Here is a 24,335-nt window from a genome sequence, read left to right on the forward strand (position 1 = left end):
ACGTAAGCGCCGAAGTTGTTATTAGAATATGAAAAAGAAATTAAAGAGATAGTTCGAAAGGTGGTAGGCCACGGCGAGAGTCGAACTCGCGATCTCCTCTTTACAAGACAGGCGCTTTAACCACTAAGCCACGCGGCCACGTAAGCGCCGAAGTTCGTATTAGAATATGAAAAAGAAATTAAAGAAATAGTTCGAAAGGTGGTAGGCCACGGCGAGAATAAAACTCGCGATCTGCTGTTTACAAAACAGGCGCTTAAACCACTAAGCCACGCGGTAACGGAACCGACGCAATTCTTATTAGAATATGAAAAAGAAATTAAAGAGATAGTTCGAAAGGTGATAGGCGTCGGTGAGAATCGAACTCGCGATCTCATGTTTACAAGACAGGCGCTTTAACCACTAAGCCACGTGGCCTCGTAAGCGCCGAAGTTCTTATTAGAGTATGAAAAAGAAATTAAAGAGATATTTCGAAAGGTGGTAGGCCACGGCTAGAATCGAACTCGCGATCTCCTGTTTACAAGACAGGCGCTTTAACCACTAAGCCACGCGGCCACGGAACCGACGCAATTCTTATAATAAATTGAAAAAGAAATTAAAGAGATAGTTCGAAAGGTGGTAGGCCACGGCGAGAGTCGAACTCGCGATCTCCGGTTTACAAGACAGGCGCTTTAACCACTAAGCCACGCGGCCACGTAAGCGCCGAAGTTCTTATTAGAATATGAAAAAGAAATTAACTGATATTTCGAAAGGTGGTAGGCCACGGCGAGAATCGAACTCGCGATCTCCTGTTTACAAGACAGGTGCTTTAACCACTAAGCCACGCGGCCACGTAAGCGCCGGAGTTCTTATTAGAATATGAAAAAGAAATTAAAGAGATATTTCGAAAGGTGGTAGGCCCCGGCGAGAATCGAACTCGCGATCTCCTGTTTACAAGACAGGCGCTTTAACCACTAAGCCACGCGGCCACGGAACCGACGCAATTCTTATAAGAATATGAAAAAGAAATTAAAGAAATAGTTCGAAAGGTGGTAGGCCACGGTGAGAATCGAACTCGCGATCTCCTGTTTACAAGACAGGCGCTTAAACCACTAAGCCACGCGGTAACGGAACTGACGCAATTCTTATTAGAATATGAAAAAGAAATTAAAGAGATATTTCGAAAGGTGGTAGGCCACGGCTAGAATCGAACTCGCGATCTCCTGTTTACAAGCCAGGCGCTTTAACCACTAAGCCACGCGGCCACGTAACCGCCGAAGTTCTTATTAGAATATGAAACAGAAATTAAAGAGATATTTCGAAAGGTGGTAGGCCACGGCGAGAATCGAGCTCGCGATCTCCTGTTTACAAGACAGGCGCTTTAAACACTAAGCCACGCGTCCACGGAACCGACGCAATTCTTATAAGAATATGAAAAAGAAATTAAAGAAATAGTTCTAAAGGTGGTAGGCCACGGTGAGAATCGAACTCGCGATCTCCTGTTTACAAGACCGGCGCTTAAACCACTAAGCCACGCGGTAACGGAACCGACGCAATTCTTATTAGAATATGAAAAAGAAATTAAAGAGATAGTTCGAAAGGTGGTAGGCCACGGCGAGAGTCGAACTCGCGATCTCCTTTTTACAAGACAGGCGCTTTAACCACTAAGCCACGCGGCCACGGAACCGATGCAATTCTTATTAGAATATGAAAAATAAATTAAAGAAATAGTTCGAAAGGTGGTAGGCCACGGTGAGAATCGAACTCGCGATCTCCTGTTTACAAGACAGGCGCTTTAACCACTAAGCCACGCGGCCACGGAACCGACGCAATTCTTATAAGAATATGAAAAAGAAATTAAAGAAATAGTTCGAAAGGTGGTAGGCCACGGTGAGAATCGAACTCGCGATCTCCTGTTTACAAGACAGGCGCTTAAACCACTAAGCCACGCGGTAACGGAACTGACGCAATTCTTATTAGAATATGAAAAAGAAATTAAAGAGATATTTCAAAAGGTGGTAGGCCACGGCGAGAATCGAACTCGCGATCTCCTGTTTACAAGCCAGGCGCTATAACCACTAAGCCACGCGGCCACGTAACCGCCGAAGTTCTTATTAGAATATGAAACAGAAATTAAAGAGATATTTCGAAAGGTGGTAGGCCACGGCGAGAATCGAGCTCGCGATCTCCTGTTTACAAGACAGGCGCTTTAAACACTAAGCCACGCGTCCACGGAACCGACGCAATTCTTATAAGAATATGAAAAAGAAATTAAAGAAATAGTTCGAAAGGTGGTAGGCCACGGTGAGAATCGAACTCGCGATCTCCTGTTTACAAGACCGGCGCTTAAACCACTAAGCCACGCGGTAACGGAACCGACGCAATTCTTATTAGAATATGAAAAAGAAATTAAAGAGATAGTTCGAAAGGTGGTAGGCCACGGCGAGAGTCGAACTCGCGATCTCCTTTTTACAAGACAGGCGCTTTAACCACTAAACCACGCGGCCACGGAACCGATGCAATTCTTATTAGAATATGAAAAATAAATTAAAGAAATAGTTCGAAAGGTGGTAGGCCACGGTGAGAATCGAACTCGCGATCTCCTGTTTACAAGACAGGCGCTTTAACCACTAAGCCACGCGGCCACGGAACCGACGCAATTCTTATAAGAATATGAAAAAGAAATTAAAGAAATAGTTCGAAAGGTGGTAGGCCACGGTGAGAATCGAACTCGCGATCTCCTGTTTACAAGACAGGCGCTTAAACCACTAAGCCACGCGGTAACGGAACTGACGCAATTCTTATTAGAATATGAAAAAGAAATTAAAGAGATATTTCAAAAGGTGGTAGGCCACGGCGAGAATCGAACTCGCGATCTCCTGTTTACAAGCCAGGCGCTATAACCACTAAGCCACGCGGCCACGTAACCGCCGAAGTTCTTATTAGAATATGAAACAGAAATTAAAGAGATATTTCGAAAGGTGGTAGGCCACGGCGAGAATCGAGCTCGCGATCTCCTGTTTACAAGACAGGCGCTTTAAACACTAAGCCACGCGTCCACGGAACCGACGCAATTCTTATAAGAATATGAAAAAGAAATTAAAGAAATAGTTCGAAAGGTGGTAGGCCACGGTGAGAATCGAACTCGCGATCTCCTGTTTACAAGACCGGCGCTTAAACCACTAAGCCACGCGGTAACGGAACCGACGCAATTCTTATTAGAATATGAAAAAGAAATTAAAGAGATAGTTCGAAAGGTGGTAGGCCACGGCGAGAGTCGAACTCGCGATCTCCTTTTTACAAGACAGGCGCTTTAACCACTAAGCCACGCGGCCACGGAACCGATGCAATTCTTATTAGAATATGAAAAATAAATTAAAGAAATAGTTCGAAAGGTGGTAGGCCACGGTGAGAATCGAACTCGCGATCTCCTGTTTACAAGACAGGCGCTTAAACCACTAAGCCACGCGGTAACGGAACCGACGCAATTCTTATTAGAATATGAAAAAGAAATTAAAGAGATAGTTCGAAAGGTGGTAGGCCACGGCGAGAGTCGAACCCGCGGTCTCCTGTTTACAAGACAGGCGCTTTAACCACTAAGCCACGCGGCCACGTATGCGCCAAAGTTCTTATTAGAATATGAAAAAGAAATTAAAGAGATATTTCGAAAGGTGGTAGGCCACGGCGAGAATCGAACTCGCGATCTGCTGTTTACAAGACAGGCGCTTTAAAAACTAAGCCACGCGGCCACGGAACCGAAGCAATTCTTATTAGAATATGAAAAAGAAATTAAAGAAATAGTTCGAAAGGTGGTAGGCCACGGTGAGAATCGAACTCGCGATCTCCTGTTTACAAGACAGGCGCTTTAACCACTAAGCCACGCGGCCACGGAACCGAGGCAATTCTTATTAGAATATGAAAAAGAAATTAAAGAAATTGTTCGAAAGGTGGTAGGCCACGGTGAGAATCGAACTCGCGATCTCCTGTTTATAAGACAGGCGCTTTAACCACTAAGCCACGCGGCCACGGAACCAACGCAATTCTTATAATAAATTGAAAAAGAAATTAAAGAGATAGTTCGAAAGGTGGTAGGCCACGGCGAGAGTTGAACTCGCGATCTCCTGTTTACAAGACAGGCGCTTTAACCACTATGCCACGCGGCCACGTAAGCGCCGCAATTCTTATTAGAATATGAAAAAGAAATTAAAGAGATAGTTCGAAAGGTGATAGGCGTCGGTGAGAATCGAACTCGCGATCTCATGTTTACAAGACAGGCGCTTTAACCACTAAGCCACGTGGCCACGAAAGCGCCGAAGTTCTTAGTAGAATATGAAAAAGAAATTAAAGAGATATTTCGAAAGGTGGTAGGCCACGGCTAGAATTGAACTCGCGATCTCCTGTTTACAAGACAGGCGCTTTAACCACTAAGCCACGCGGTCACGGAACCGACGCAATTCTTATAATAAATTGAAAAAGAAATTAAAGAGATAGTTCGTAAGGTGGTAGGCCACGGCGAGAGTCGAACTCGCGATCTCCTGTTTACAAGACAGGCGCTTTAACCACTAAGCCACGCGGCCACGTAAGCGCCGAAGTTCTTATTAGAATATGAAAAAGAATTTAAAGAGATATTTCAAAAGGTGGTAGGCCACGGCGAGAATCGAACTCGCGATCTCCTGTTTACAAGCCAAGCGCTTTAACCACTAAGCCACGCGGCCACGTAACCACCGAAGTTCTTATTAGAATATGAAAAAGAAATTAAAGAGATAGTTCGAAAGGTGATAGGCATCGGTGAGAATCGAACTCGCGATCTCATGTTTACAAGACAGGCGCTTTAACCACTAAGCCACGTGGCCACGAAAGCGCCGAAGTTCTTAGTAGAATATGAAAAAGAAATTAAAGAGATATTTCGAAAGGTGGTAGGCCACGGCTAGAATTGAACTCGCGATCTCCTGTTTACAAGACAGGCGCTTTAACCACTAAGCCACGCGGTCACGGAACCGACGCAATTCTTATAATAAATTGAAAAAGAAATTAAAGAGATATTTCGAAAGGTGGTAGGCCACGGCGAGAATCGAGCTCGCGATCTCCTGTTTACAAGACAGGCGCTTTAAACACTAAGCCACGCGGTAACGGAACCGACGCAATTCTTATTAGAATATGAAAAAGAAATTAAAGAGATAGTTCGAAAGGTGGTAGGCCACGGCGAGAGTCGAACTCGCGATCTCCTTTTTACAAGACAGGCGCTTTAACCACTAAGCCACGCAGCCACGTAAGCGCCGAAGTTCTTATTAGAATATGAAAAAGAAATTAAAGAGATATTTCGAAAGGTGGTAGGCCACGGTTAGAATCGAACTCGCGATCTCCTGTTTACAAGACAGGCGCTTTAACCACTAAGCCACGCGGCCACGGAACCGACGCAATTCTTAAAATAAATTGAAAAAGAAATTAAAGAGATAGTTCAAAAGGTGTTAGGCCACGGTGAGAATCGAAATCGCGATCTCCTGTTTACAAGACACGCGCTTTAACCACTAAGCCACGCGGCCACGGAACCGATGCAAATCTTATTAGAATATGAAAAAGAAATTAAAGAAATAGTTCGAAAGGTGGTAGGCCACGGTGAGAATCGAACTCGCGATCTCCTGTTTACAAGACAGGCGCTTGGACCACTAAGCCACGCGGCCACGTAAGCGCCGCAATTCTTATTAGAATATGAAAAAGAAATTAAAGAGATAGTTCGAAAGGTGGTAGGCCACGGTGAGAATCGAACTCGCGATCTCCTGTTTACAAGACAGGCGCTTTAACCACTAAGCCACGCGGCCACGGAACCGACGCAATTCTTATAATAAATTGAAAAAGAAATTAAAGAGATAGTTCGTAAGGTGGTAGGCCACGGCGAGAGTTGAACTCGCGATCTCCTGTTTACAAGACAGGCGCTTTTACCACTAAGCCACGCGGCCACGGAACCGACGCAATTCTTAAAATAAATTGAAAAAGAAATTAAAGAGATAGTTCAAAAGGTTATAGGCCATGGTGAGAATCGAACTCGCGATCTCCTGTTTACAAGACAGGCGCTTTAACCACTAAGCCCCCTTCCATAAACTGCAACCTTGTACCTCTTCGTGGTGGAAGGGAGTAACAGTTGGAGGGGCAACCCTTCATGCTGGCCAACTAAGGCTCTGCTTCTTCCTTAAGCTAAGGTGGGTGGTATCGTGCTGAGGGCTGAGTGGTACCGGGGAAGCGAAATTACGGTATCGTGAACGATCCCCTCGGGGAACCAGGCGACACCCCGTTGTGTTTTAGCCTTCCGCCCGGACGGAGGATTAAGGGCGGTGACCTTCTACTTTCCTCTTTTCTCGTGGGATCTTTTATGAATTCCAATAACAAAAAACAAAACAAAAAACCATCGGGCAAGGGTCTGTCTTTGACAGCACCCTGCTCTAGCCAGTAGAAGGGTGTATCTCAGGATACTACCCTCCCTTCCACAAGTTCAGGTCGTGGGTCTGTCGTGGAGGATACCGAGCCCATGGTGCTAGGGTCTGCCTCTGGCAGTACCCAGCATCAGAAGCCGGAGTCTACCAAAGACAGTACCCCGACGGAGGGAAGCAAGGTAAGTGCTTCCAATGCTCGTACTCGCAAGAGGAACAGGCGTCGTAAGACAAACAAGAAGGTGGCAGACGACTCTCCAAAGGGTAACTCCTCTTCTAACAAGAGAACAAGGGAGTCAGATCAAGACTCTCCTAGCTCTCAACAACAGGCTGCCAAGAAGTCCAAACCACTAACCTTCAGTGAAGCTGTGGGTTCGATGCGGATGGCCATCATTAAAGAAGGCTTTCCCTCGAACGGCTTAACCGAGGCAGAAATGGGCACCATCCAGCGTGGAGTTCTGGAGAGGATTGACGGGATACCTTCGGGTAACCCTCTTCCTCAATTCCTGCAATTCCAGCTGAAAGGAGGTGGCATGGTTTACCTGTGTAAGGATGACTTCACAGGTAAATGGTTAAGCCAGGAGTTCGACCGCAACGAACAGGTTCTCCAGGGAACGAAGCTTTTGGTAACAAAAGCCAGTGACCTGCCGAAACCTTTTAAGGTCGCTCTCCGTACAAGGGACGTCTGGACGAAGGACCCTAAAGTGCTCCTCAGGCGTCTTCAAGCCTTCAACGGTGCGCTGAACACCAGCCGCTGGAAGGTGCTGGGCAAATCCGAGGAACCGGCTGCCATCCGTTGGATTTTTCTAATGGATGGTGAGTCGGTCAACGCCATCAAAGCGGCAGGATTTGCCGCTCAGACAGGTTTGGATAGGGGTATCTTTAAGATACTCAGTCAACCAAATCAAACCTCAGTCGTAAGTGCTGTAGAGGGTGTGGATAATCCTACACCTATTAATGATTCCAAGTCTAACGACTCGGTTATTTCAGGACTAGAGGACCTAGAGCCTCTGCTCAGCGATTACTCGGAAGGGGATACGCTGACAGAGGACATCAAGAACCTCAGTGTCTCGGACGGTGAAGAGGTCCAAGGCATGGTGGCTCAGCCAGATGGAGCAGTGGTGGGGGAGACTGGTGGTACTAACCTAACCAGCGGGAGTGGTGTGGTTTCCACACCCCCCACTGGAGGGGGCGGTGTCACTGGTCAACCTCCAATCTAGGCCCGTCGCCATGAGCATTAAGGTGGTGCAGATAAATCTTCATCACTGCAAGGCAGCCTCCGCTGTACTTTGTCGAAGGCTTGCTAAGGAGCAAATTGATGTTGCTCTTATTCAGGAGCCTTGGATTGCCAGGGGTAAAATCCTTGGTCTTAATAGTGCAGGTAATATCTATTATGACCATAATTCCGTTTCTCCTAGAGCTTGTGTTTTGGTACGCAAGGACATTCATGCCCTTCCGCTCTCAATCTATCACTCTAGGGACACTGCAGTGGTTAAAATCATTTCCCCTTCTGCTGATGGGAATGATGAACTCACGCTGGCTTCTGCTTACTTTCCCTACGATGATGCTCTGCCCCCACCATCACAGGAGGTGACCAATCTGGTCAACCACTGTGAGCGGTCGGGAAAGAAACTCATTATAGGTTTTGATGCAAACGCTCACCATGTTATCTGGGGCAGCAGTAACTGCAACGATCGTGGTGATAAACTAATGGAATATGTGGTTAGTACGAAACTCCATATTCTTAATAGGAACAATGAACCAACTTTTGTTACTCGTAACAGAAGTGAGGTCATTGATCTCACGCTGTGCACAGAAAATGTCGCAGCTCTTATTAATGACTGGCATGTGTCTAGTGAACCATCACTGTCGGATCACAGACACATTTGCTATACAGTCAGGATGAAAGTGGTTCAGGTTTGTACCGAACTTCGTAATCCCAGGCGAACTAATTGGCCTGGTTTTAGGGATGATCTAAATCTTTATCTGAAGGATAATAAGCCTAGGCTGTCATCGGTGCTGGATTTTGATTTGGCTGTTGATCGCATGCAACATGCCATTATCGACTCCTACCACCGTAACTGTCCGGTGAAGTCTGCCAACCAGCCAAGGCTAGTTCCTTGGTGGAACCTTGAGATTGGCAGGCTTCGCAAAGAGTCTAGGAGGCTCTTTAACAAAGCTAAGAGGTCGGGTGACTGGGTTGCCTACAAGCAAACCCTCACTGCGTACCATAAGGCCATCCGCGAGGCCAAGAGGGACTCGTGGAGGAATTTCTGTGAGAATATCTCTGATATTCCTAGTACGGCAAAGTTAATGAAAATTATGGCCAACGATAAGACTAAACATCTTGACACTATCAAGTTGAAAGATGGCAGTCATTCTTCGTCGGGTAAGGAGACTCTAACTCATATGTTAGATGTACACTTTCCCGACTCCAGAATTACAAACAGTACTGATTCTGACCCCCTTCCTATTAGGATTGCACGTACCAAAAGGGAGGACTGGGTGGTGGCGAATAAAATTGTCACGCACTCGAGACTTATTAGGGCTATAAAGTCTTTTAAGCCCTATAAGTCTCCGGGGCCGGATGGGATACTTCCCATTCTGTTGCAGGAGGGCATTGACGTTGTCTGCCCAATGCTGAGTAGAATCTATAGGGCTTGTATTGCCCTTGGATATATTCCTAGCACCTGGAAGCTTTCTAGGGTGATCTTTATTCCGAAGCCAGGGAAATCTAACTATCTCGAGGCTAAGGCTTTTAGACCAATCAGTTTGACTTCTTTTTTTCTAAAGATTTTGGAGAAATTGGTAGACAACTATATTAGGGGAGAGGTTATTTCTCATACACCTCTCTCGACGGCTCAGTATGCCTACCAAAAAGGCAAATCTACTGAGACTGCCCTTCATGGCATAACCAATTGCATTGAAAGGGCTATTAACTTTAAGGAAATAGCATTAGCTGTGTTCCTTGATATTGAGGGCGCCTTTGATAAGGTGTCCAGCGCAGTCATCATGAAGGCTGCTAAGCGCTTTGGCATTAATGACACTCTGTGTCTCTGGCTCAAAGCTATGCTGACGAATCGTGTGGTGGTATCCTCCCTGCTCGGTGAATCCCTTATGATCTCCACCAGCCGTGGTTGCCCGCAAGGTGGTGTTCTATCACCTCTGCTGTGGTGCCTGGTTGTGGATGAGCTTTTGGTGAGGCTAGACAGGGATGGGTGCCGCTGCTTCGGCTATGCCGACGATATCGCCATCATCTTTACGGGAAAATTCCCCAACACTACTAGCGATTTAGTGAGAAGGGCTCTTGCATCAGTGGAAAAATGGTGCAGGGAAGTTGGTCTTACGGTTAATCCTAATAAAACGGTACTTGTTCCTTTTACTCGTAAAAGGCTGCAAAACTCTTTTAATGATATCTCCTTATTTGGGACTATTTTGAGGGAAAGCACGGAGGTGAAGTACCTTGGTGTTATTCTTGACAACAAACTAACGTGGAAGCCTCACCTTGACTGTGTAGTTAAGAAGGCCAAGATGTTATTTTGAAGGACTAGGAGTGCAGTTAGCAGGTCATGGGGGCTTAGCCCTAAAGTGGCCTTCTGGCTGTACACCATGATCATCAGACCACTGCTCTCTTATGCTGCAGTGGTCTGGTGGCCAAGAGTCCGAATTAAGACTGTGCAGAGCGATCTGCGCACCCTACAAAGGCTGGCTTGTGTCAGCATCACAGGAGCTATGAGAACAGCCCCAAGTGCTTCTCTAGAAATTCTCCTGAACATTCTTCCTCTTCATCTTTTTATAGAGGAAGCTGCTGCTATGGGAGCCTATAGGCTCAACCAGAATGGTTGGTGGAAGGCGAATACTTGGGATAATAGCCACACCAAGATCTTTCGGGAAATTTCATGTCAGTTACCTGTATATCTCATGGGTTCTGATTTGATGACTACGAAGCTGCATTTTAGTAAGTCCTTCAATACTTATTTTCCGAGCCGTACAGAGTGGGCCAATCATAGTACCCTCGGGGCCAGAGGAGAAATCGTCTGGTTTACCGATGGGTCTAAGACCCGCTCTGGCTCAGGTTCGGGGATGTATTGCCTTACTAGCAATCTCGGCTTCTTTGAAAGCCTTGGTGTCTATGCTAGTGTTTTCCAGGCGGAAATTGCCGCTATCTGCTTCTGTGTTGATTTTTGTCTTAAGAAGAAGCTTCATGGCAAGGTTATCCAAATTTATTCGGATAGTCAAGCAGCCCTCAAGGCTCTCAACCAGTTTCAGGTCTCTTCAAAACTGGTTTACAGCTGTTGGAACCTCCTCTCGGTGCTAGGCACCAATAATAAAGTTCAGCTCTATTGGGTTCCTGGCCATCGGGGGTACTATGGTAATGAGAGGGCCGATGTCTTAGCCAAGAAGGGGGCAGAGGCTGGGTTCTTTGGTCCTGAACCTGCCGTTCCTATCCCCTCTAGCATAGTTCGCGGCCTTATCTCTAACTCCATGACTGACCGTCAACTCAAGCTTTGGCTTGAGATGGATGGCCAAAGGAAGGCTAAAGAGTTTATCTCGGGCCCCTCTAGGCAGAGAGCTAAGGAGCTGCTCTCGCTTTCCAAATCTAATATCAGGTTGGTCATTGGCCTACTAACAGGTCACTGTCTCCTTAACAGACATCTTCACCTGATTGGAATCAGTGATGATCCAATCTGTAGGGCATGTCAGGCTGAGGAGGAAACCGCCTCTCATGTGCTTTGTAGGTGCGATTACTACGCGGCCCAAAGATTCGAGCATCTTGGTATGCATCAACTGGAAACTTCTGATTTCTATAATATGCCGGCCAAGAGGATTCTCCGTTTTGTGTCGGATATTGGACTTTTTAAGTCTTAAGGTTCGGGTTTTGCACAATGGACCTCTGGTCGACGTGCGCGAACGGGCATTTCCAAAGCCCTTCACCCCTTCATCAATAATAATAATAATAATAACCACTAAGCCACGCGGCCACGTAAGCGCCGAAGTTCTTATTAGAATATGAAAAAGAAATTAAAGAGATATTTCGAAAGGTGGTAGGCCACGGCGAGAATCGAACTCGCCATCTCCTGTTTACAAGACAGGCGCTTTAACCACTAAGCCACGCGGCCACGTAAGCGCCGGAGTTCTTATTAGAATATGAAAAATAAATTAAAGAGATATTTCGAAAGGTGGTAGGCCCCGGCGAGAATCGAACTCGCGATCTCCTGTTTACAAGACAGGCGCTTTAACCACTAAGCCACGCGGCCACGGAACCGACGCAATTCTTATAAGAATATGAAAAAGAAATTAAAGAAATAGTTCGAAAGATGGTAGGCCACGGTGAGAATCGAACTCGCGATCTCCGGTTTACAAGACAGGCGCTTTAACCACTAAGCCACGCGGCCACGCGGCCACGTAAGCGCCGAAGTTCTTATTAGAATATGAACAAGAAATTAAAGAGATATTTCGAAAGTTGGTAGGCCACGGCGAGAATCGAACTCGTGATCTCCTGTTTACAAGACAGGCGCTTTAACCACTAAGCCACGCGGCCACGTAAGCGCCGAAGTTCTTATTAGAATATGAAAAAGAAATTAAAGAAATAGTTCGAAAGGTGGTAGGCCACGGTGAGAATCGAACTCGCGATCTCCTGTTTACAAGACAGGCGCTTAAACCACTAAGCCACGCGGTAACGGAACCGACGCAATTCTTATTAGAATATGAAAAAGAAATTAAAGAGATAGTTCGAAAGGTGGTAGGCCACGGCGAGAGTCGAACTCGCGATCTCCTGTTTACAAGACAGGCGCTTTAACCACTAAGGCACGCGGCCACGTATGTGCCGAAGTTCTTATTAGAATATGAAAAAGAAATTAAAGAGATATTTCGAAAGGTGGTAGGCCACGGCGAGAATCGAACTAGCGATCTGCTGTTTACAAGACAGGAGCTTTAACCACTAAGCCACGCGGCCACGGAACCGAAGCAATTCTTATTAGAATATGAAAAAGAAATTAAAGAAATAGTTCGAAAGGTGGTAGGCCACGGTGAGAATCGAACTCGCGAGCTCCTGTTTACAAGACAGGCGCTTAAACCACTAAGCCACGCGGTAATGGAACCGTCGCAATTCTTATTAGAATATGAAAAAGAAATTAAAGAGATAGTTCGAAAGGTGGTAGGCCACGGTGAGAATCGAACTCGCGATCTCCTGTTTTCAAGACAGGCGCTTTAACCACTAAGCCACGTGGCCTCGTAAGCGCCGAAATTCTTATTAGAATATGAAAAAGAAATTAAAGAGATATTTCGAAAGGTGGTAGGCCACGGTGAGAATCGAACTCGCGATCTCCTATTTACAAGACAGGCGCTTTAACCACTAAGCCACGCGGCCACGGAACCGTTGCAATTCTTATCAGAAAATGAAAAAGAAATTAAAGAGATAGTTCGAAAGGTGGCAGGCGCGGGTGAGAATCGAACTCGCGATCTCCTGTTTACAAGAGAGGCGCTGTAACCACTAAGTCACGCGGCCACGGAACCGATGCAATTCTTATAAGAATATGACAAAGAAATAAAAGAGATAGTTCGAAAGGTGGTAGGCCACGTTGATAATCGAACTCGCGATCTCCTGTTTACAAGACAGGCGCTTTAACCACTAAGCCACGCGGCCACGGAACCGAAGCAATTCTTAAAAGAAAAAGAAAAATAAATTAAAGAGATATTTCAAAAGGTGGTAGGCCACGGCGAGAGTCGAACTCGCGATCTCCTGTTTACAAGACAGGCGCTTGAACCACTAAGCCACGCGGCCACGTAAGCGCCGCAATTCTTATTAGAATATGAAAAAGAAATTTAAGAGATAGTTCGAAAGGTGGTAGGCCACAGTGAGAATCGAACTCGCGACCTCCTGTTTACAAGACAGGTGCTTTAACCACTAAGCCACGCGGCCACGTAAGCGCCGCAATTCTTATTAGAATATGAAAAAGAAATTAAAGAGATAGTTTGAAAGGTGATAGGCGTCGGTGAGAATCGAACTCGCGATCTCATGTTTACAAGACAGGCGCTTTTTTTTTCTTTTTTATTTAAATTTTTTATTTTGTTACATGCATTATTGCACAGTGTTAATATTTAAAACAAATTTAACAATTTAAACCTACGTACATCCAGCAATGTTATATATATGTGAAGCAGTGTTATTAAAAGCATTACACAATTGAAGTTAGAAACAACATGAAAAATAAATAAGCAAAATATCATTGATAAAAAATCCTCAGTTATAGAAAATAATAACTACTGCAAATACAACAAAATACACATTTCAATAAAGTACTTTAAATATTAATGACCATAAGGATATCTTTAAGATTATTGACCCCTCATATGTTACGAAAAATATCTATTGCGGCCGTACAACCCGGCTTATGAAGGAGTAGCCATTGCACGCGGTACCGAGCCTCAGTTTTTATGAGAGCACGAAAACGGGAAAAAAGCGTACGCTTATTGGTTATCTGCCCCAAATTGTACAAACAACGATTACTCCAACAACCGACGGCGACCGATTCCGGAATCTGCGGTCAATTCCAAAAAGGCTTCATCCGGAAGAAACCCCAGGATGACCTCGTAGCAAATATCTTTCAGGTAGACCACGCCACAAGAAGCAAGAAGACGCCGCTCAGCCAAAGAAATGTTCATGATTAAAAGATTTGAGTTATAAAATAGGGGCTCCATAATAGGGTTGGTCAAAGGAACCAAGGTCCATCGCGTGAGAGCCAAGAACTCTTTCCAAGCCAATAACATTGATCCATGGCGTTTCGGCATAGCGCAAAGCAGACGACGTTCAATTCTAATCCGTAGCATTGAGAGACCCTGGCGAAGTCCGCCGCCATATTCGTCAAGAACCGAGACGCAACGCATGCGACATGCGAAGGCTTGGACCCGGTAGCGAGCTGCAAACATTCCTTCAGACGAAGTACCTTCTGTTTGATCCGAAGATTGATTAATCCAAACCCGCCTTGACTCTTATGGCGAGTTAAGGTTTCGTACGATATAGAATGTGGGCGATCCTTCCAAATAAAATCCAACATGAGCCGCTTAAAATCAGAGAACCAGCGGTCCGGTAAATCAAAAACCTCCAGCATATGCCACAATATCGACGCTCCTAACACGTTAATGATAATGACTTTCCCAAAAATGGTCAGACTACGACCCTTCCAAACGTGTAGGACATTTTTAAATTTTTCATACCGGCCCTCCCAGTTCATCGTGGCAACGACGTCATGGTCATAGCCCAAGGTCACGCCCAATACCTTTATTGAACGGGTGCTAATAACAAGCCCAGCCACAGTCTGGTCCGCGTGAAATCGCAAGGAGCCGAGCCAACAACCAGAACTTTTTGCAAGATTGATGGCAGCTCCCGAAGACTGGCAATAAAGTTCAATATCCTCCAAAAGGTAAGTAACATCCCTAGGCCCAGTGACGAGAATGGAAGTGTCATCAATATGTTGAAACACCACAGGGGACGGTGTTAAGTCCGTGAGCATTATCCGACATATACGTTTGTCCGTTTCGAGTAAGGCGCAAAAAGGTTCAGATGATAGAACGTACAGCAAAGGACTGAGCGGACACCCTTGACGAACCGAGCGGCTAATGACAAAAGAATCGGTAACATATCCATGAAGCTTAATAGCTGTCTTGGCGCCAACTAAAAACATCTGAATCCAAGCGCGGAAGCGTGCGCCGAAACCAAAGGCTTCTAAGATTGCAAATAGATACGGCCATTCCACCCGATCGAACGCTTTTAACAAATCGAGTTGAAGAAAAATCCCTGGCCTATTTTCCATTTTTAAAAACTCCCTGACATCAGACAGAAAACGGGGAGTATCGGAAATGGTACGCCCACGAATGCCACCAGTTTGACACGATGACGTAATTAAAGGTAAAAGCGGCGAAACACGGCGAGTAAAAACCTTAGCAAGGAGTTTCCTATCGCCATTCAATATGGTAATTGGCCTCCAATTTTTCAGAAGAGTCAAATCCCCCGATTTAGGCAACAAAACCACCATCCCTTCTCGCATGCTAAACGGCAAAAGGCCACGGGCTTCGCATTCGGCAACCAAGCGCATAAAGTCATCTTTAATTAGAGGGATAAAGAAACGCAGGAACTCATTGGTAAAGCCATCTCTTCCGGGGGCCTTCCCTCCGGCCAAATTAGTTAACTCCGTGTAAATGTCGCTCCAGGTCACGACGGCTTCGCAGGAATCGCGGTCACCTTCAGTAAGCCTCCCTGAGATTAAATTCTTCAAATTGTCAGTAGCGGCTTGAGACGTAACGCCTCGTGTATACAACTCCGAATAAAAACGGAACACTTCCTCCCTTATTAACGCAGGATCTTTAATAATCGCCCCCGAAGGGAGAGTCAGAGAAGTCATTTGACGTTGACGCTGACGAAATTTCTCCAGCCGCAAAAAATACTGAGTGGGGCGTTCCCCCAAATCTCTCCACTCCAACCTCGAACGAACTAATGCACCCTGCAAATTGTTCTCTTCCAAATCTCGTAATTTACTCGTCACCGCAGCTATTTCGTCTAAAATCGTATCTGTTTTTAATGGCGAATCTTGTAGGTCTCGAAGCCTATTTTGTAAGTCCGCCCATACAGCCCGCTTCATCAACGCTTTGTGACGCCCGTAAAAAATGCAGTACTCCCGTATTTTAACTTTTAAAGCATCATACCACTCAAAGATATCGGTTAAATAACAAGGCCAAGAATAACTATTTTTAACTGTCCGCTCGATGGCCGTGCAAAAAAGTACGTCTTCTAAAAAAGTAGAATTAAAACTCCAAATTCCGGGCCCCCTAAGAATACCACTAGGTTCAAAAATCAGAGAAACACCCTTATGGTCAGAGAAACTACAAAAAACATGCATACACTTTGAAATATTATATACGTCTGAATGTAAAGCAAAAAAATAATCAATTCGAGAACTCACAAAGTTACCAAAAACCACCCCCGATCGCGTATAATCGAATGTTTTTTTATTTTGCAACCGCCAAATGTCTACCAACGAGAGATAAGAGACCCGGCGATGAAGATTCGTCATTCCACTCACCGTAATCTTGGCAGGCGACCGCCGATCAAAAACTCGAGAAACAATATCATTAAAATCACCGCCCAATAGCGGACGATTTAACACACGAACAATGGGAATTAAATTTTGCATAAAAATAGATCTATTGACCGCATCGGTTGGGGCATAAACAGAACCTAAATCAACTTTCTCGCCTTCAATTTCAGCGGAAATAAAAATATACCGGCCCTCGTTAGAACTTATCAAATTACATTCTTTAAAATCAAGTAACCGCGAAATACAAATTGCCACACCGCAAAACTTGGTGTCCAAGTTCAAGTCCACGTAGACCGCACCCGAAAAAAAAGTCCGAAAAGTACTTACATGAGACGCCTCCCAATGAGTCTCTTGCAACAACAACACATCATAATGCTTCGCCCACAAAACCAACTTTCGCATCTTCTCTACATCGCGCAAACCGCCTACATTAATCGTCAGAATTTTCACCGGCATTTGGATTCAAATTAATTTGGGTCCATTGACCCGATGGCAACTTCTGAAATATCTTGTGCGGAGGACCTGTAGACGGATTAGTAGCTGAATCGGTGTCACCAGATGAGATCCGGTGCTTGGAACCCCTTTGAGCTTCACCAGTCGTTTTGACGTGGCCCACTTGGTCGGCGCCGATTCCCTGAGACATCGGCGTTGCGTTAGGAGTGGCAATATGAACGTCTTCATGTCCGGCACCCAATAATCCAGGACCATCGACGGCATCCTTACGACCCTCAGCGAATTGATCAATCGATCCCCCCGCGACAATGACAGGGGGTTGTCCACGCTCCTGTCCCTTCATCTCCACTGCAGGGCGTTCCCAAGTAGGGCAATTACGCACAGCATGACCTTGTGTTTTACATTTACGGCAATTAAATTGAGGGCAATCCTTATATAAATGATCGGATGCTAGACACATATTACAGACTTTAACTTGCGATTCATGAGTGACACGGTAAGAATTTTCTCTATTTAAGACATCCGGAACTCGAAGACTGTAAGGTAACGCTGATTTACCTTCCGGGAGCGTCAAACGGACTGATCGGATACCACAATAGAACCCGGCTTTTTCCCGCCACGAAATCGTACCTCTGACTTCGCAGCCCATCATCGTCAACTTCGCCAGCAACGCCTCATCAGTAACATAATCCGGAAGGCCGTAAAAATTTGCCGTAACAGTTTTTTTGGTGACACTCGAAATGGCATAAGTAATGCTGTCTACCTCCAACCCAGTGTCAATCGCATCATTAATCAAAGTTTCAGACGAAAATACCAAAATGTAGCCGCCCGTGGACGGAACAACAGATTTCACCGCATCCAAACCATATTGAATTTTCACAGCCTCCGCAACATCGTCAAACTTCGGTAATTTTCCTTCAAAATCCACATAAACCGACCGTTTAATAATATCCATCCTGGATCAGAAGACCCAGGAGGGTAATCACCCGCAAGAAACCGAAACTAGATAAAAAGGTTTTAACAGAGAAGAAAAAAAAACTTGAACTAAAATAACACCTTAAAGGCGGCAAACAGGCTTAGCGAAAACGGAGCGAAAAAAGACGAACCGTTCACAACCAAACCTAGCAGCGAACCGAGACAGGCGCTTTAACCACTAAGCCACGTGGCCTCGTAAGCGCCGAAGTTCTTATTAGAATATGAAAAAGAAATTAAAGAGATAGTTCGAAAGGTGGTAGGCCACGGTGAGAATCGAACTCGCGATCTCCTGTTTTCAAGACAGGCGCTTTAACCACTAAGCCACGCGGCCACGGAACCGATGCAATTCTTATTAGAATATGAAAAAGAAATTAAAGAAATAGTTCGAAAGGTGGTAGGCCATGGTGAGAATCGAACTCGCGATCTCATGTTTACAAGACAGGCGCTTTAACCACTAAGCCACGTGGCCTCGTAAGCGCCGAAATTCTTATTAGAATATGAAAAAGAAATTAAAGAGATATTTCGAAAGGTGGTAGGCCACGGCGAGAATCGAACTCGCGATCTCCTGTTTACATGACAGGCGCTTTAACCACTAAGCCACGCGGCCACGGAACGGAGGCAATTCTTATTAGAAAATGAAAAAGAAATTAAAGAGATAGTTCGAAAGGTGGTAGGCCACGGCGAGAATCGAACTCGCGATCTCCTGTTTACCTGACAGGCGCTTTAACCACTAAGCCACGCGGCCACGGAACGGAAGCAATTCTTATTAGAAAATGAAAAATAAATTAAAGAGATAGATAGAAAGCTGGTAGGCCACGGCTTGAATCTAACTCGCGATTTTCTATTTACAAGAAAGGCGCTTTAACCACTAAGTCACGCGGCCACGGAACCGATGCAATTCGTTTTAGAAAATGAAAAAGAAATTAAAGAGATAGTTCGAAAGGTGGTTGGCCACGGCGAGAATCGAACTCGCGATCTCCTGTTTACAAGACAGGTGCTTTAACCACTAGGCCACGCGGCCACGGAACCGATGCAATTCTTATTAGAATATGAAAAATAAATTAAAGAGATAGTTCGTAAGGTGGTAGGCCACGTCGAGAATCGAACTCGCGATCTCCTGGTTACTATACAGGCGCTTTAACCACTAATCCACGCGGCCACGGAACCGATGCAATTCTTATAAGAATATGACAAAGAAATAAAAGAGATAGTTCGAAAGGTGGTAGACCACGGCGAGAATCGAACTCGCGATCTCCTGTTTACAAGACAGGCGCTTTAACCACTAAGCCACGCGGCTACGGAAAAGACGCAATTCTTATTAGAATATGAAAAAGAAATTAAAGAGATAGTTCGAAAGGTGGTAGGCCACGGCGAAAATCGAACTCGCGATCTCTTGTTTACAAGACAGGCGCTTTAGCCACTAAGCCACGCGGCCACGGAAGCACTTGAAATCCGGTCAATTGCGATAAATAAGGTCAGGAGAATAACATTTATTACATATTTTCAACTGAGAATCATGTCGGACAGCGTAAAACTTCTCCCGACCAACAGCATCGGCAACTCGTAAGCGATATGGTAATGATGACAGACTCTCATGTAAGGTAAGACGAACGGTACGAAGTCCGCAATAGAATGATGCCTTTCCATGCCAAACAAGCGGACCCTTGATTTCACAGCCAAGCGACGTTAATTTGGATAAAACGGCTTCATCAGTCACGAACTCAGGTAAATCCGAAAAGGCGACAGTCACAGTCTTCGCAGAAACGCTTGAAATTTCATATATCTCACCGTCAATATCCAAGCCCGAATCAATAACGCCCTCGACATCGGCCAAAGTCTTCAAGGTGAGAATGTAACCACCCTCATCACAGACAACTAAAGCAGAAGCACAATCGAGACCAAAGTTCGCAATCACCGCCGTAGACAAAACTTCAAAACTTGGTAGATTTCGTTTAAAATCAATAAAAACCGATCTCTTGAATGCGTCCATCCTGGGTAGAAACACCCAGGAGGGATTACCAAATTAATAAAATAACAACTATTGAATTAAATGCACGAATAATAACCGATAGAAAAATAAATTGGCAAAATACCCCGATTAGGCTTAGCGCGACGAAAACACGGAGCGCAAAATCGAACGACCTGCACTCTCCAAAAGCTCGAACGCAACTCCTACAGGCGCTTTAGCCACTAAGCCACGCGGCCACGGAACCGACGCAATTCTTATTAGAATATGAAAAAGAAATTAAAGAGATAGTTCGAAAGGTGGTAGGCCACGGTGAGAATCGAACTCGCAATCTCCTGTTTACAAGACAGGCGCTTTAACCACTAAGCCTCGCGGCCACGGAACCTACGCAATTCGTTTTAGAAAATGAAAAAGAAATTAAAGAGATAGTTCGAAAGGTGGTAGGCCACGGCGAGAATCGCACACGCGGTCTCCTGTTTACAAGACAGGTGCTTTAACCACTAGGCCACGCGGCCACGGAACCGATGCAATTCTTATTAGAATATGAAAAATAAATTAAAGAGATAGTTCGTAAGGTGGTAGGCCACGGTGAGAATCGAACTCGCGATCTCCTGTTTAGAAGACAGGCGCTTTAACCACTAAGCCACGCGGCCACGGAAAAGACGCAATTCTTATTAGAATATGAAAAAGAAATTAAAGAGATAGTTCGATAGGTGGTAGGCCACGGTGAGAATCGAACTCGCGATCTCCTGTTTACAAGACAGGCGCTTTAACCACTAAGCCACGCGGCCACGGAAAAGACGCAATTCTTATTAGATTATGAAAAAGAAATTAAAGAGATAGTTCGAAAGGTGGTAGGCAGAGATGGGCAAAAAATCATTTGGCGAATAACGAATAAATTTTTTCTTGTCAGTTGTTATTTATAAATAACGTTACAATTAATTTATTTAGAGAAAAATATTTTAAATAAATGTAGGAAAATATTTTTAAATAAAATAAGTTTATAAATAAAAAGGTCAAAATATCTGTTTTATTAAATCATTTGAAATAAATGTATTTTGCAAATAAAGAAGACTGAAATATTTAGTCATCAGATATTTCGGGTTGGCGTAGTTTACAAATAGATCGTCAAAAATAGCTTCCGTTTATTTTTTATTTTGTAGATAACGAATTATTTTTATTTGACAGGGCTAGACTCAAGGAAAATAACTGAATATATGGCCAATTTGTAAGAAAATGCAATACAAATTCCAAAGACTTAAAGTTAATTCTGGTGTCAGAGACGAAATACAATTGTCGACACCATTTTTATTTTAACAAAGAGTATCAATATTACTCAGCAATGGTGGTCACTATTTAATGGCACAGCGAAGGTACAGCAGACCGGTCGGAGGGGAGGCAGCGACATGTGAGCGAGGCCCCTTCGCACAACACACATGTTTTGCGAAGGAATAAATGAGAGGCCCGAATAAGTGCCGCAAAGTACGGGAACCCCAAAAAGTGCCGGACCTCAATAAGTGCCGCTAAGTAAGGGGACCCCTAAAAGTTCCCTTAGGTGTGGGGACCACAAAACGTGTCGCTAAGTGGGAGGCCCTAGACGCTCGCCTCGCTCGCCTGTTCTAGCGCCGGCCCTATAGCTACGCCACTGTAGCTATTAATTAATTATTTAATTAATGCTACTAATTTTTACTTGAAAGCATCATTTGCCTTTACTATATACACAAACCTTACGAAGATACGTGAATTTGGTTTTCACGCGATAATATGACATTCCAAGATTGAAATTCGTAGATCACGAGAAAAGGATTGTAGCAGTGGCGGAATAAGGGGGAGGACTGACCGCCCCGGGTGCCAGGGTAGCTAGGGGTATCATTTACCCAAGGCAAAAAGTACGGAAGGTCAGTAAATTAATAAAAACATTAATCTAATACCACCGACCCCATAATTTCCGTAGCATCGTTAAAACAGTGGCGTAACTAAGGACCTGCAGACCCCGCGAACGCGGGGGGGGGGCGGGTTTCATTTTCACAAACTAGGGGGCCCTTTCGTTTTAAGTATTTTTACAAGAAAAACTTGTAAAAATGGAGAAAAATGGGTTACGGGACGAACAAAAGACAGGCTTTAACTAATACTGAAATTCAATCTCACTCAATATCCTACGGTAGAAATCGTAAAAAAATATCTAAAGGTAGCTTTTGAATATAATATTTTAATTTTCAAATTTTAATAAATGAAATTCGCGATTTTTAATTTAAATAGATATATTATATATTGCATTCCATTTACTACGACACTACTAATACTTTATAACAAATACATTTTTTTTATAAAGGGGCCTTTTGATATCCTGCGGGGGGCTCGAAATTTTTCATTACGCCACTGCCTCCAAAGCTTCTAAATGGAGGTGCTTTGTCGGTGGCATTAGCGTTAAAAGTTGCCATTATCAGGAAGTCAAATATCCCGCAACAGTTTACTCCTTATAGTGCGATAAGCATTTTTTTTAACCTTGCGTTTACTCGATTAACTAAAATCCTTATTCGTTATTTAAATTAAAGAAAATATTTCCATTTTTTATTTCGCGAAATAAATGACTGAAAATATTTTGTCAAAAAACAATTTAACAAATGAATGTTCATGAAATATTCGTAAAATATTATTTTCCAGATAATAATCGAAAATATTATGTTTTAAATTATTTATCAAATAAGACCACGGCAAAATATTTGTTTAATTGCCAAATAACTATACCTAAAATATTTAGCCCTGTCAATCGACGAATAAATATGATCAGATATTTAGTTATTTAGTAATTTATTCGTTATTCGCCAAATGATTTTTTGCCCATCTCTGGTGGTAGGCCACGGCGAGAATCGAACTCGCGATCTCCTGTTTACAAGACAGGCGCTTTAGCCACTAAGCCACGCGGCCACGGAATCGACGCAATTCTTATTAGAATATGAAAAAGAAATTAAAGAGATAGTTCGAAAGGTGGTAGGCCACGGTGAGAATCGAACTCGCGATCTCCTGTTTACAAGACAGGTGCTTTAACCACAAAGCCACGTGGCCACGTAAGCGCCGCAATTCTTATTAGAAAATGAAAAAGAAATTAAAGAGATAGTTCGAAAGGTGGTAGGCCACGGTGAGAATCGAACTCGCGATCTCCTGTTTACAAGACAAGCGCTTTAACCACTAAGCCACGCGGCCACGGAACCGAGGCAATTCTTATTAGAATATGAAAAAGAAATTAAAGAGATAGTTCGAAAGGTGGTAGGCCACGGTGAGAATCGAACTCGCGATCTCCTGTTTACAAGCCAGGTGCTTTAACCACTAAGCCACGTGGCCACGTAAGCGCCGCAATTCTTATTAGAAAATGAAAAAGAAATTAAAGAGATAGTTCGAAAGGTGGTAGGCCACGGTGAGAATCGAACTCGCGATCTCCTGTTTACAAGACAAGCGCTTTAACCACTAAGCCACGCGGCCACGGAACCGACGCAATTCTTATTAGAAAATGAAAAAGAAATTAAAGAGATAGTTCGAAAGGTGGTAGGCCACGGTGAGAATCGAACTCGCGATCTCCTGTTTACAAGACAGGTGCTTTAACCACAAAGCCACGTGGCCACGTAAGCGCCGCAATTCTTATTAGAATATGAAAAAGAAATTAAAGAGATAGTTCGAAAGGTGGTAGGCCACGGTGAGAATCGAACTCGCGATCTCCTGTTTACAAGACAGGCGCTTTAACCACTAAGCCCCGCGGCCACGGAACCGACGCAATTCTTATTAGAATATGAAAAATAAATTAAAGAGATAGTTCGAAAGGTGGTAGGCCACGGTGAGAATCGAACTCGCGATCTCCTGTTTACAAGACAGGTGCTTTAACCACTAAGCCACGTGGCCACGTAAGCGCCGCAATTCTTATTAGAATATGAAAAAGAAATTAAAAAGATAGTTCGAAAGGTGGTAGGCCACGGTGAGAATCGAACTCGCGATCTCCTGTTTACAAGACAGGTGCTTTAACCACTAAGCCACGTGGCCACGTAAGCGCCGCAATTCTTATTAGAATATGAAAAAGAAATTAAAGAGATAGTTCGAAAGGTGGTAGGCCACGGTGAGAATCGAACTCGCGATCTCCTGTTTACATGCCAGGTGCTTTAACCACTAAGCCACGTGGCCACGTAAGCGCCGCAATTCTTATTAGAAAATGAAAAAGAAATTAAAGAGATAGTTCGAAAGGTGGTAGGCCACGGTGAGAATCGAACTCGCGATCTCCTGTTTACAAGACAAGCGCTTTAACCACTAAGCCACGTGGCCACGGATCCGACGCAATTCTTATTAGAATATGAAAAAGAAATTAACGAGATAGTTCGAAAGGTGGTAGGCCACGGCGAGAATCGAACTCGCGATCTCCTGTTTACAAGACCGGCGCTTTAACCACTAAGCCACGCGGCC

The 24,335-nt window shown here is 44.4% G+C and overlaps 1 protein-coding gene and 58 non-coding genes across 59 annotated transcripts; 1 reads left to right on the top strand and 58 right to left on the bottom strand.

Annotated features, from left to right (window-relative positions):
- Positions 1-65: 65 nt before the first annotated feature.
- On the bottom strand, positions 66-138 carry TRNAT-UGU (transfer RNA threonine (anticodon UGU)). The gene has a single exon. It is a non-coding gene; the product is annotated as a tRNA-Thr (tRNA).
- A 341-nt stretch (positions 139-479) lies between these two features.
- TRNAT-UGU (transfer RNA threonine (anticodon UGU)) lies at positions 480-552 on the bottom strand. Its single transcript has one exon. It is a non-coding gene; the product is annotated as a tRNA-Thr (tRNA).
- Positions 553-617: 65 nt separating this feature from the next.
- TRNAT-UGU (transfer RNA threonine (anticodon UGU)) lies at positions 618-690 on the bottom strand. The gene has a single exon. It is a non-coding gene; the product is annotated as a tRNA-Thr (tRNA).
- Positions 691-754: 64 nt separating this feature from the next.
- On the bottom strand, positions 755-827 carry TRNAT-UGU (transfer RNA threonine (anticodon UGU)). Its single transcript has one exon. It is a non-coding gene; the product is annotated as a tRNA-Thr (tRNA).
- A 65-nt stretch (positions 828-892) lies between these two features.
- On the bottom strand, positions 893-965 carry TRNAT-UGU (transfer RNA threonine (anticodon UGU)). The gene has a single exon. It is a non-coding gene; the product is annotated as a tRNA-Thr (tRNA).
- Positions 966-1,168: 203 nt separating this feature from the next.
- Positions 1,169-1,241, bottom strand: TRNAT-UGU (transfer RNA threonine (anticodon UGU)). Its single transcript has one exon. It is a non-coding gene; the product is annotated as a tRNA-Thr (tRNA).
- Positions 1,242-1,582: 341 nt separating this feature from the next.
- On the bottom strand, positions 1,583-1,655 carry TRNAT-UGU (transfer RNA threonine (anticodon UGU)). The gene has a single exon. It is a non-coding gene; the product is annotated as a tRNA-Thr (tRNA).
- A 65-nt stretch (positions 1,656-1,720) lies between these two features.
- Positions 1,721-1,793, bottom strand: TRNAT-UGU (transfer RNA threonine (anticodon UGU)). Its single transcript has one exon. It is a non-coding gene; the product is annotated as a tRNA-Thr (tRNA).
- A 203-nt stretch (positions 1,794-1,996) lies between these two features.
- TRNAT-UGU (transfer RNA threonine (anticodon UGU)) lies at positions 1,997-2,069 on the bottom strand. The gene has a single exon. It is a non-coding gene; the product is annotated as a tRNA-Thr (tRNA).
- A 341-nt stretch (positions 2,070-2,410) lies between these two features.
- Positions 2,411-2,483, bottom strand: TRNAT-UGU (transfer RNA threonine (anticodon UGU)). The gene has a single exon. It is a non-coding gene; the product is annotated as a tRNA-Thr (tRNA).
- A 65-nt stretch (positions 2,484-2,548) lies between these two features.
- TRNAT-UGU (transfer RNA threonine (anticodon UGU)) lies at positions 2,549-2,621 on the bottom strand. The gene has a single exon. It is a non-coding gene; the product is annotated as a tRNA-Thr (tRNA).
- Positions 2,622-2,824: 203 nt separating this feature from the next.
- TRNAT-UGU (transfer RNA threonine (anticodon UGU)) lies at positions 2,825-2,897 on the bottom strand. The gene has a single exon. It is a non-coding gene; the product is annotated as a tRNA-Thr (tRNA).
- A 341-nt stretch (positions 2,898-3,238) lies between these two features.
- TRNAT-UGU (transfer RNA threonine (anticodon UGU)) lies at positions 3,239-3,311 on the bottom strand. Its single transcript has one exon. It is a non-coding gene; the product is annotated as a tRNA-Thr (tRNA).
- A 203-nt stretch (positions 3,312-3,514) lies between these two features.
- On the bottom strand, positions 3,515-3,587 carry TRNAT-UGU (transfer RNA threonine (anticodon UGU)). Its single transcript has one exon. It is a non-coding gene; the product is annotated as a tRNA-Thr (tRNA).
- A 65-nt stretch (positions 3,588-3,652) lies between these two features.
- TRNAT-UGU (transfer RNA threonine (anticodon UGU)) lies at positions 3,653-3,725 on the bottom strand. The gene has a single exon. It is a non-coding gene; the product is annotated as a tRNA-Thr (tRNA).
- Positions 3,726-3,790: 65 nt separating this feature from the next.
- On the bottom strand, positions 3,791-3,863 carry TRNAT-UGU (transfer RNA threonine (anticodon UGU)). The gene has a single exon. It is a non-coding gene; the product is annotated as a tRNA-Thr (tRNA).
- Positions 3,864-3,928: 65 nt separating this feature from the next.
- Positions 3,929-4,001, bottom strand: TRNAI-UAU (transfer RNA isoleucine (anticodon UAU)). Its single transcript has one exon. It is a non-coding gene; the product is annotated as a tRNA-Ile (tRNA).
- Positions 4,002-4,066: 65 nt separating this feature from the next.
- Positions 4,067-4,139, bottom strand: TRNAT-UGU (transfer RNA threonine (anticodon UGU)). Its single transcript has one exon. It is a non-coding gene; the product is annotated as a tRNA-Thr (tRNA).
- Positions 4,140-4,342: 203 nt separating this feature from the next.
- Positions 4,343-4,415, bottom strand: TRNAT-UGU (transfer RNA threonine (anticodon UGU)). The gene has a single exon. It is a non-coding gene; the product is annotated as a tRNA-Thr (tRNA).
- Positions 4,416-4,480: 65 nt separating this feature from the next.
- Positions 4,481-4,553, bottom strand: TRNAT-UGU (transfer RNA threonine (anticodon UGU)). Its single transcript has one exon. It is a non-coding gene; the product is annotated as a tRNA-Thr (tRNA).
- Positions 4,554-4,618: 65 nt separating this feature from the next.
- On the bottom strand, positions 4,619-4,691 carry TRNAT-UGU (transfer RNA threonine (anticodon UGU)). Its single transcript has one exon. It is a non-coding gene; the product is annotated as a tRNA-Thr (tRNA).
- A 203-nt stretch (positions 4,692-4,894) lies between these two features.
- Positions 4,895-4,967, bottom strand: TRNAT-UGU (transfer RNA threonine (anticodon UGU)). Its single transcript has one exon. It is a non-coding gene; the product is annotated as a tRNA-Thr (tRNA).
- A 203-nt stretch (positions 4,968-5,170) lies between these two features.
- Positions 5,171-5,243, bottom strand: TRNAT-UGU (transfer RNA threonine (anticodon UGU)). The gene has a single exon. It is a non-coding gene; the product is annotated as a tRNA-Thr (tRNA).
- A 65-nt stretch (positions 5,244-5,308) lies between these two features.
- On the bottom strand, positions 5,309-5,381 carry TRNAT-UGU (transfer RNA threonine (anticodon UGU)). The gene has a single exon. It is a non-coding gene; the product is annotated as a tRNA-Thr (tRNA).
- Positions 5,382-5,584: 203 nt separating this feature from the next.
- On the bottom strand, positions 5,585-5,657 carry TRNAT-UGU (transfer RNA threonine (anticodon UGU)). Its single transcript has one exon. It is a non-coding gene; the product is annotated as a tRNA-Thr (tRNA).
- A 65-nt stretch (positions 5,658-5,722) lies between these two features.
- On the bottom strand, positions 5,723-5,795 carry TRNAT-UGU (transfer RNA threonine (anticodon UGU)). Its single transcript has one exon. It is a non-coding gene; the product is annotated as a tRNA-Thr (tRNA).
- Positions 5,796-5,860: 65 nt separating this feature from the next.
- On the bottom strand, positions 5,861-5,933 carry TRNAT-UGU (transfer RNA threonine (anticodon UGU)). The gene has a single exon. It is a non-coding gene; the product is annotated as a tRNA-Thr (tRNA).
- A 4,023-nt stretch (positions 5,934-9,956) lies between these two features.
- On the top strand, positions 9,957-11,340 carry LOC149953895 (uncharacterized). Its single transcript, XM_090170285.1, has 2 exons — positions 9,957-10,359; positions 11,054-11,340. Exons 1-2 carry the CDS (start codon positions 10,011-10,013, stop codon positions 11,065-11,067), a joined length of 363 nt encoding a protein of 120 aa, XP_090026411.1. The 5' UTR covers positions 9,957-10,010; the 3' UTR covers positions 11,068-11,340.
- A 108-nt stretch (positions 11,341-11,448) lies between these two features.
- Positions 11,449-11,521, bottom strand: TRNAT-UGU (transfer RNA threonine (anticodon UGU)). Its single transcript has one exon. It is a non-coding gene; the product is annotated as a tRNA-Thr (tRNA).
- A 65-nt stretch (positions 11,522-11,586) lies between these two features.
- On the bottom strand, positions 11,587-11,659 carry TRNAT-UGU (transfer RNA threonine (anticodon UGU)). The gene has a single exon. It is a non-coding gene; the product is annotated as a tRNA-Thr (tRNA).
- A 65-nt stretch (positions 11,660-11,724) lies between these two features.
- On the bottom strand, positions 11,725-11,797 carry TRNAT-UGU (transfer RNA threonine (anticodon UGU)). Its single transcript has one exon. It is a non-coding gene; the product is annotated as a tRNA-Thr (tRNA).
- A 73-nt stretch (positions 11,798-11,870) lies between these two features.
- On the bottom strand, positions 11,871-11,943 carry TRNAT-UGU (transfer RNA threonine (anticodon UGU)). The gene has a single exon. It is a non-coding gene; the product is annotated as a tRNA-Thr (tRNA).
- Positions 11,944-12,146: 203 nt separating this feature from the next.
- On the bottom strand, positions 12,147-12,219 carry TRNAT-UGU (transfer RNA threonine (anticodon UGU)). Its single transcript has one exon. It is a non-coding gene; the product is annotated as a tRNA-Thr (tRNA).
- Positions 12,220-12,284: 65 nt separating this feature from the next.
- Positions 12,285-12,357, bottom strand: TRNAT-UGU (transfer RNA threonine (anticodon UGU)). The gene has a single exon. It is a non-coding gene; the product is annotated as a tRNA-Thr (tRNA).
- Positions 12,358-12,560: 203 nt separating this feature from the next.
- Positions 12,561-12,633, bottom strand: TRNAS-UGA (transfer RNA serine (anticodon UGA)). Its single transcript has one exon. It is a non-coding gene; the product is annotated as a tRNA-Ser (tRNA).
- A 65-nt stretch (positions 12,634-12,698) lies between these two features.
- TRNAT-UGU (transfer RNA threonine (anticodon UGU)) lies at positions 12,699-12,771 on the bottom strand. The gene has a single exon. It is a non-coding gene; the product is annotated as a tRNA-Thr (tRNA).
- Positions 12,772-13,112: 341 nt separating this feature from the next.
- On the bottom strand, positions 13,113-13,185 carry TRNAT-UGU (transfer RNA threonine (anticodon UGU)). Its single transcript has one exon. It is a non-coding gene; the product is annotated as a tRNA-Thr (tRNA).
- A 65-nt stretch (positions 13,186-13,250) lies between these two features.
- Positions 13,251-13,323, bottom strand: TRNAT-UGU (transfer RNA threonine (anticodon UGU)). Its single transcript has one exon. It is a non-coding gene; the product is annotated as a tRNA-Thr (tRNA).
- A 4,858-nt stretch (positions 13,324-18,181) lies between these two features.
- Positions 18,182-18,254, bottom strand: TRNAS-UGA (transfer RNA serine (anticodon UGA)). Its single transcript has one exon. It is a non-coding gene; the product is annotated as a tRNA-Ser (tRNA).
- Positions 18,255-18,319: 65 nt separating this feature from the next.
- Positions 18,320-18,392, bottom strand: TRNAT-UGU (transfer RNA threonine (anticodon UGU)). Its single transcript has one exon. It is a non-coding gene; the product is annotated as a tRNA-Thr (tRNA).
- Positions 18,393-18,457: 65 nt separating this feature from the next.
- On the bottom strand, positions 18,458-18,530 carry TRNAT-UGU (transfer RNA threonine (anticodon UGU)). Its single transcript has one exon. It is a non-coding gene; the product is annotated as a tRNA-Thr (tRNA).
- A 65-nt stretch (positions 18,531-18,595) lies between these two features.
- TRNAT-GGU (transfer RNA threonine (anticodon GGU)) lies at positions 18,596-18,668 on the bottom strand. Its single transcript has one exon. It is a non-coding gene; the product is annotated as a tRNA-Thr (tRNA).
- A 203-nt stretch (positions 18,669-18,871) lies between these two features.
- Positions 18,872-18,944, bottom strand: TRNAT-UGU (transfer RNA threonine (anticodon UGU)). Its single transcript has one exon. It is a non-coding gene; the product is annotated as a tRNA-Thr (tRNA).
- Positions 18,945-19,147: 203 nt separating this feature from the next.
- TRNAT-UGU (transfer RNA threonine (anticodon UGU)) lies at positions 19,148-19,220 on the bottom strand. Its single transcript has one exon. It is a non-coding gene; the product is annotated as a tRNA-Thr (tRNA).
- Positions 19,221-19,285: 65 nt separating this feature from the next.
- Positions 19,286-19,358, bottom strand: TRNAT-UGU (transfer RNA threonine (anticodon UGU)). The gene has a single exon. It is a non-coding gene; the product is annotated as a tRNA-Thr (tRNA).
- Positions 19,359-20,193: 835 nt separating this feature from the next.
- Positions 20,194-20,266, bottom strand: TRNAT-UGU (transfer RNA threonine (anticodon UGU)). The gene has a single exon. It is a non-coding gene; the product is annotated as a tRNA-Thr (tRNA).
- Positions 20,267-20,469: 203 nt separating this feature from the next.
- Positions 20,470-20,542, bottom strand: TRNAR-UCU (transfer RNA arginine (anticodon UCU)). The gene has a single exon. It is a non-coding gene; the product is annotated as a tRNA-Arg (tRNA).
- A 65-nt stretch (positions 20,543-20,607) lies between these two features.
- Positions 20,608-20,680, bottom strand: TRNAT-UGU (transfer RNA threonine (anticodon UGU)). Its single transcript has one exon. It is a non-coding gene; the product is annotated as a tRNA-Thr (tRNA).
- Positions 20,681-22,744: 2,064 nt separating this feature from the next.
- Positions 22,745-22,817, bottom strand: TRNAT-UGU (transfer RNA threonine (anticodon UGU)). Its single transcript has one exon. It is a non-coding gene; the product is annotated as a tRNA-Thr (tRNA).
- A 65-nt stretch (positions 22,818-22,882) lies between these two features.
- On the bottom strand, positions 22,883-22,955 carry TRNAT-UGU (transfer RNA threonine (anticodon UGU)). The gene has a single exon. It is a non-coding gene; the product is annotated as a tRNA-Thr (tRNA).
- A 65-nt stretch (positions 22,956-23,020) lies between these two features.
- On the bottom strand, positions 23,021-23,093 carry TRNAT-UGU (transfer RNA threonine (anticodon UGU)). Its single transcript has one exon. It is a non-coding gene; the product is annotated as a tRNA-Thr (tRNA).
- A 65-nt stretch (positions 23,094-23,158) lies between these two features.
- TRNAT-UGU (transfer RNA threonine (anticodon UGU)) lies at positions 23,159-23,231 on the bottom strand. The gene has a single exon. It is a non-coding gene; the product is annotated as a tRNA-Thr (tRNA).
- A 65-nt stretch (positions 23,232-23,296) lies between these two features.
- TRNAT-UGU (transfer RNA threonine (anticodon UGU)) lies at positions 23,297-23,369 on the bottom strand. The gene has a single exon. It is a non-coding gene; the product is annotated as a tRNA-Thr (tRNA).
- A 65-nt stretch (positions 23,370-23,434) lies between these two features.
- TRNAT-UGU (transfer RNA threonine (anticodon UGU)) lies at positions 23,435-23,507 on the bottom strand. The gene has a single exon. It is a non-coding gene; the product is annotated as a tRNA-Thr (tRNA).
- Positions 23,508-23,572: 65 nt separating this feature from the next.
- TRNAT-UGU (transfer RNA threonine (anticodon UGU)) lies at positions 23,573-23,645 on the bottom strand. Its single transcript has one exon. It is a non-coding gene; the product is annotated as a tRNA-Thr (tRNA).
- A 65-nt stretch (positions 23,646-23,710) lies between these two features.
- Positions 23,711-23,783, bottom strand: TRNAT-UGU (transfer RNA threonine (anticodon UGU)). The gene has a single exon. It is a non-coding gene; the product is annotated as a tRNA-Thr (tRNA).
- Positions 23,784-23,848: 65 nt separating this feature from the next.
- TRNAT-UGU (transfer RNA threonine (anticodon UGU)) lies at positions 23,849-23,921 on the bottom strand. Its single transcript has one exon. It is a non-coding gene; the product is annotated as a tRNA-Thr (tRNA).
- Positions 23,922-24,124: 203 nt separating this feature from the next.
- On the bottom strand, positions 24,125-24,197 carry TRNAT-UGU (transfer RNA threonine (anticodon UGU)). The gene has a single exon. It is a non-coding gene; the product is annotated as a tRNA-Thr (tRNA).
- A 65-nt stretch (positions 24,198-24,262) lies between these two features.
- On the bottom strand, positions 24,263-24,335 carry TRNAT-UGU (transfer RNA threonine (anticodon UGU)). The gene has a single exon. It is a non-coding gene; the product is annotated as a tRNA-Thr (tRNA).

Source organism: Leiobunum rupestre, chromosome 3 (assembly GCF_980474605.1).
Source record: "Leiobunum rupestre chromosome 3, qqLeiRupe1.1.hap1, whole genome shotgun sequence".
Taxonomy (NCBI): domain Eukaryota; kingdom Metazoa; phylum Arthropoda; class Arachnida; order Opiliones; family Sclerosomatidae; genus Leiobunum; species Leiobunum rupestre.

Bases quoted from the DNA above. Each gene is read 5' to 3' on its own strand.
- LOC149953895 (XM_090170285.1), top strand. From the start codon at position 10,011: ATGATCATCAGACCACTGCTCTCTTATGCTGCAGTGGTCTGGTGGCCA.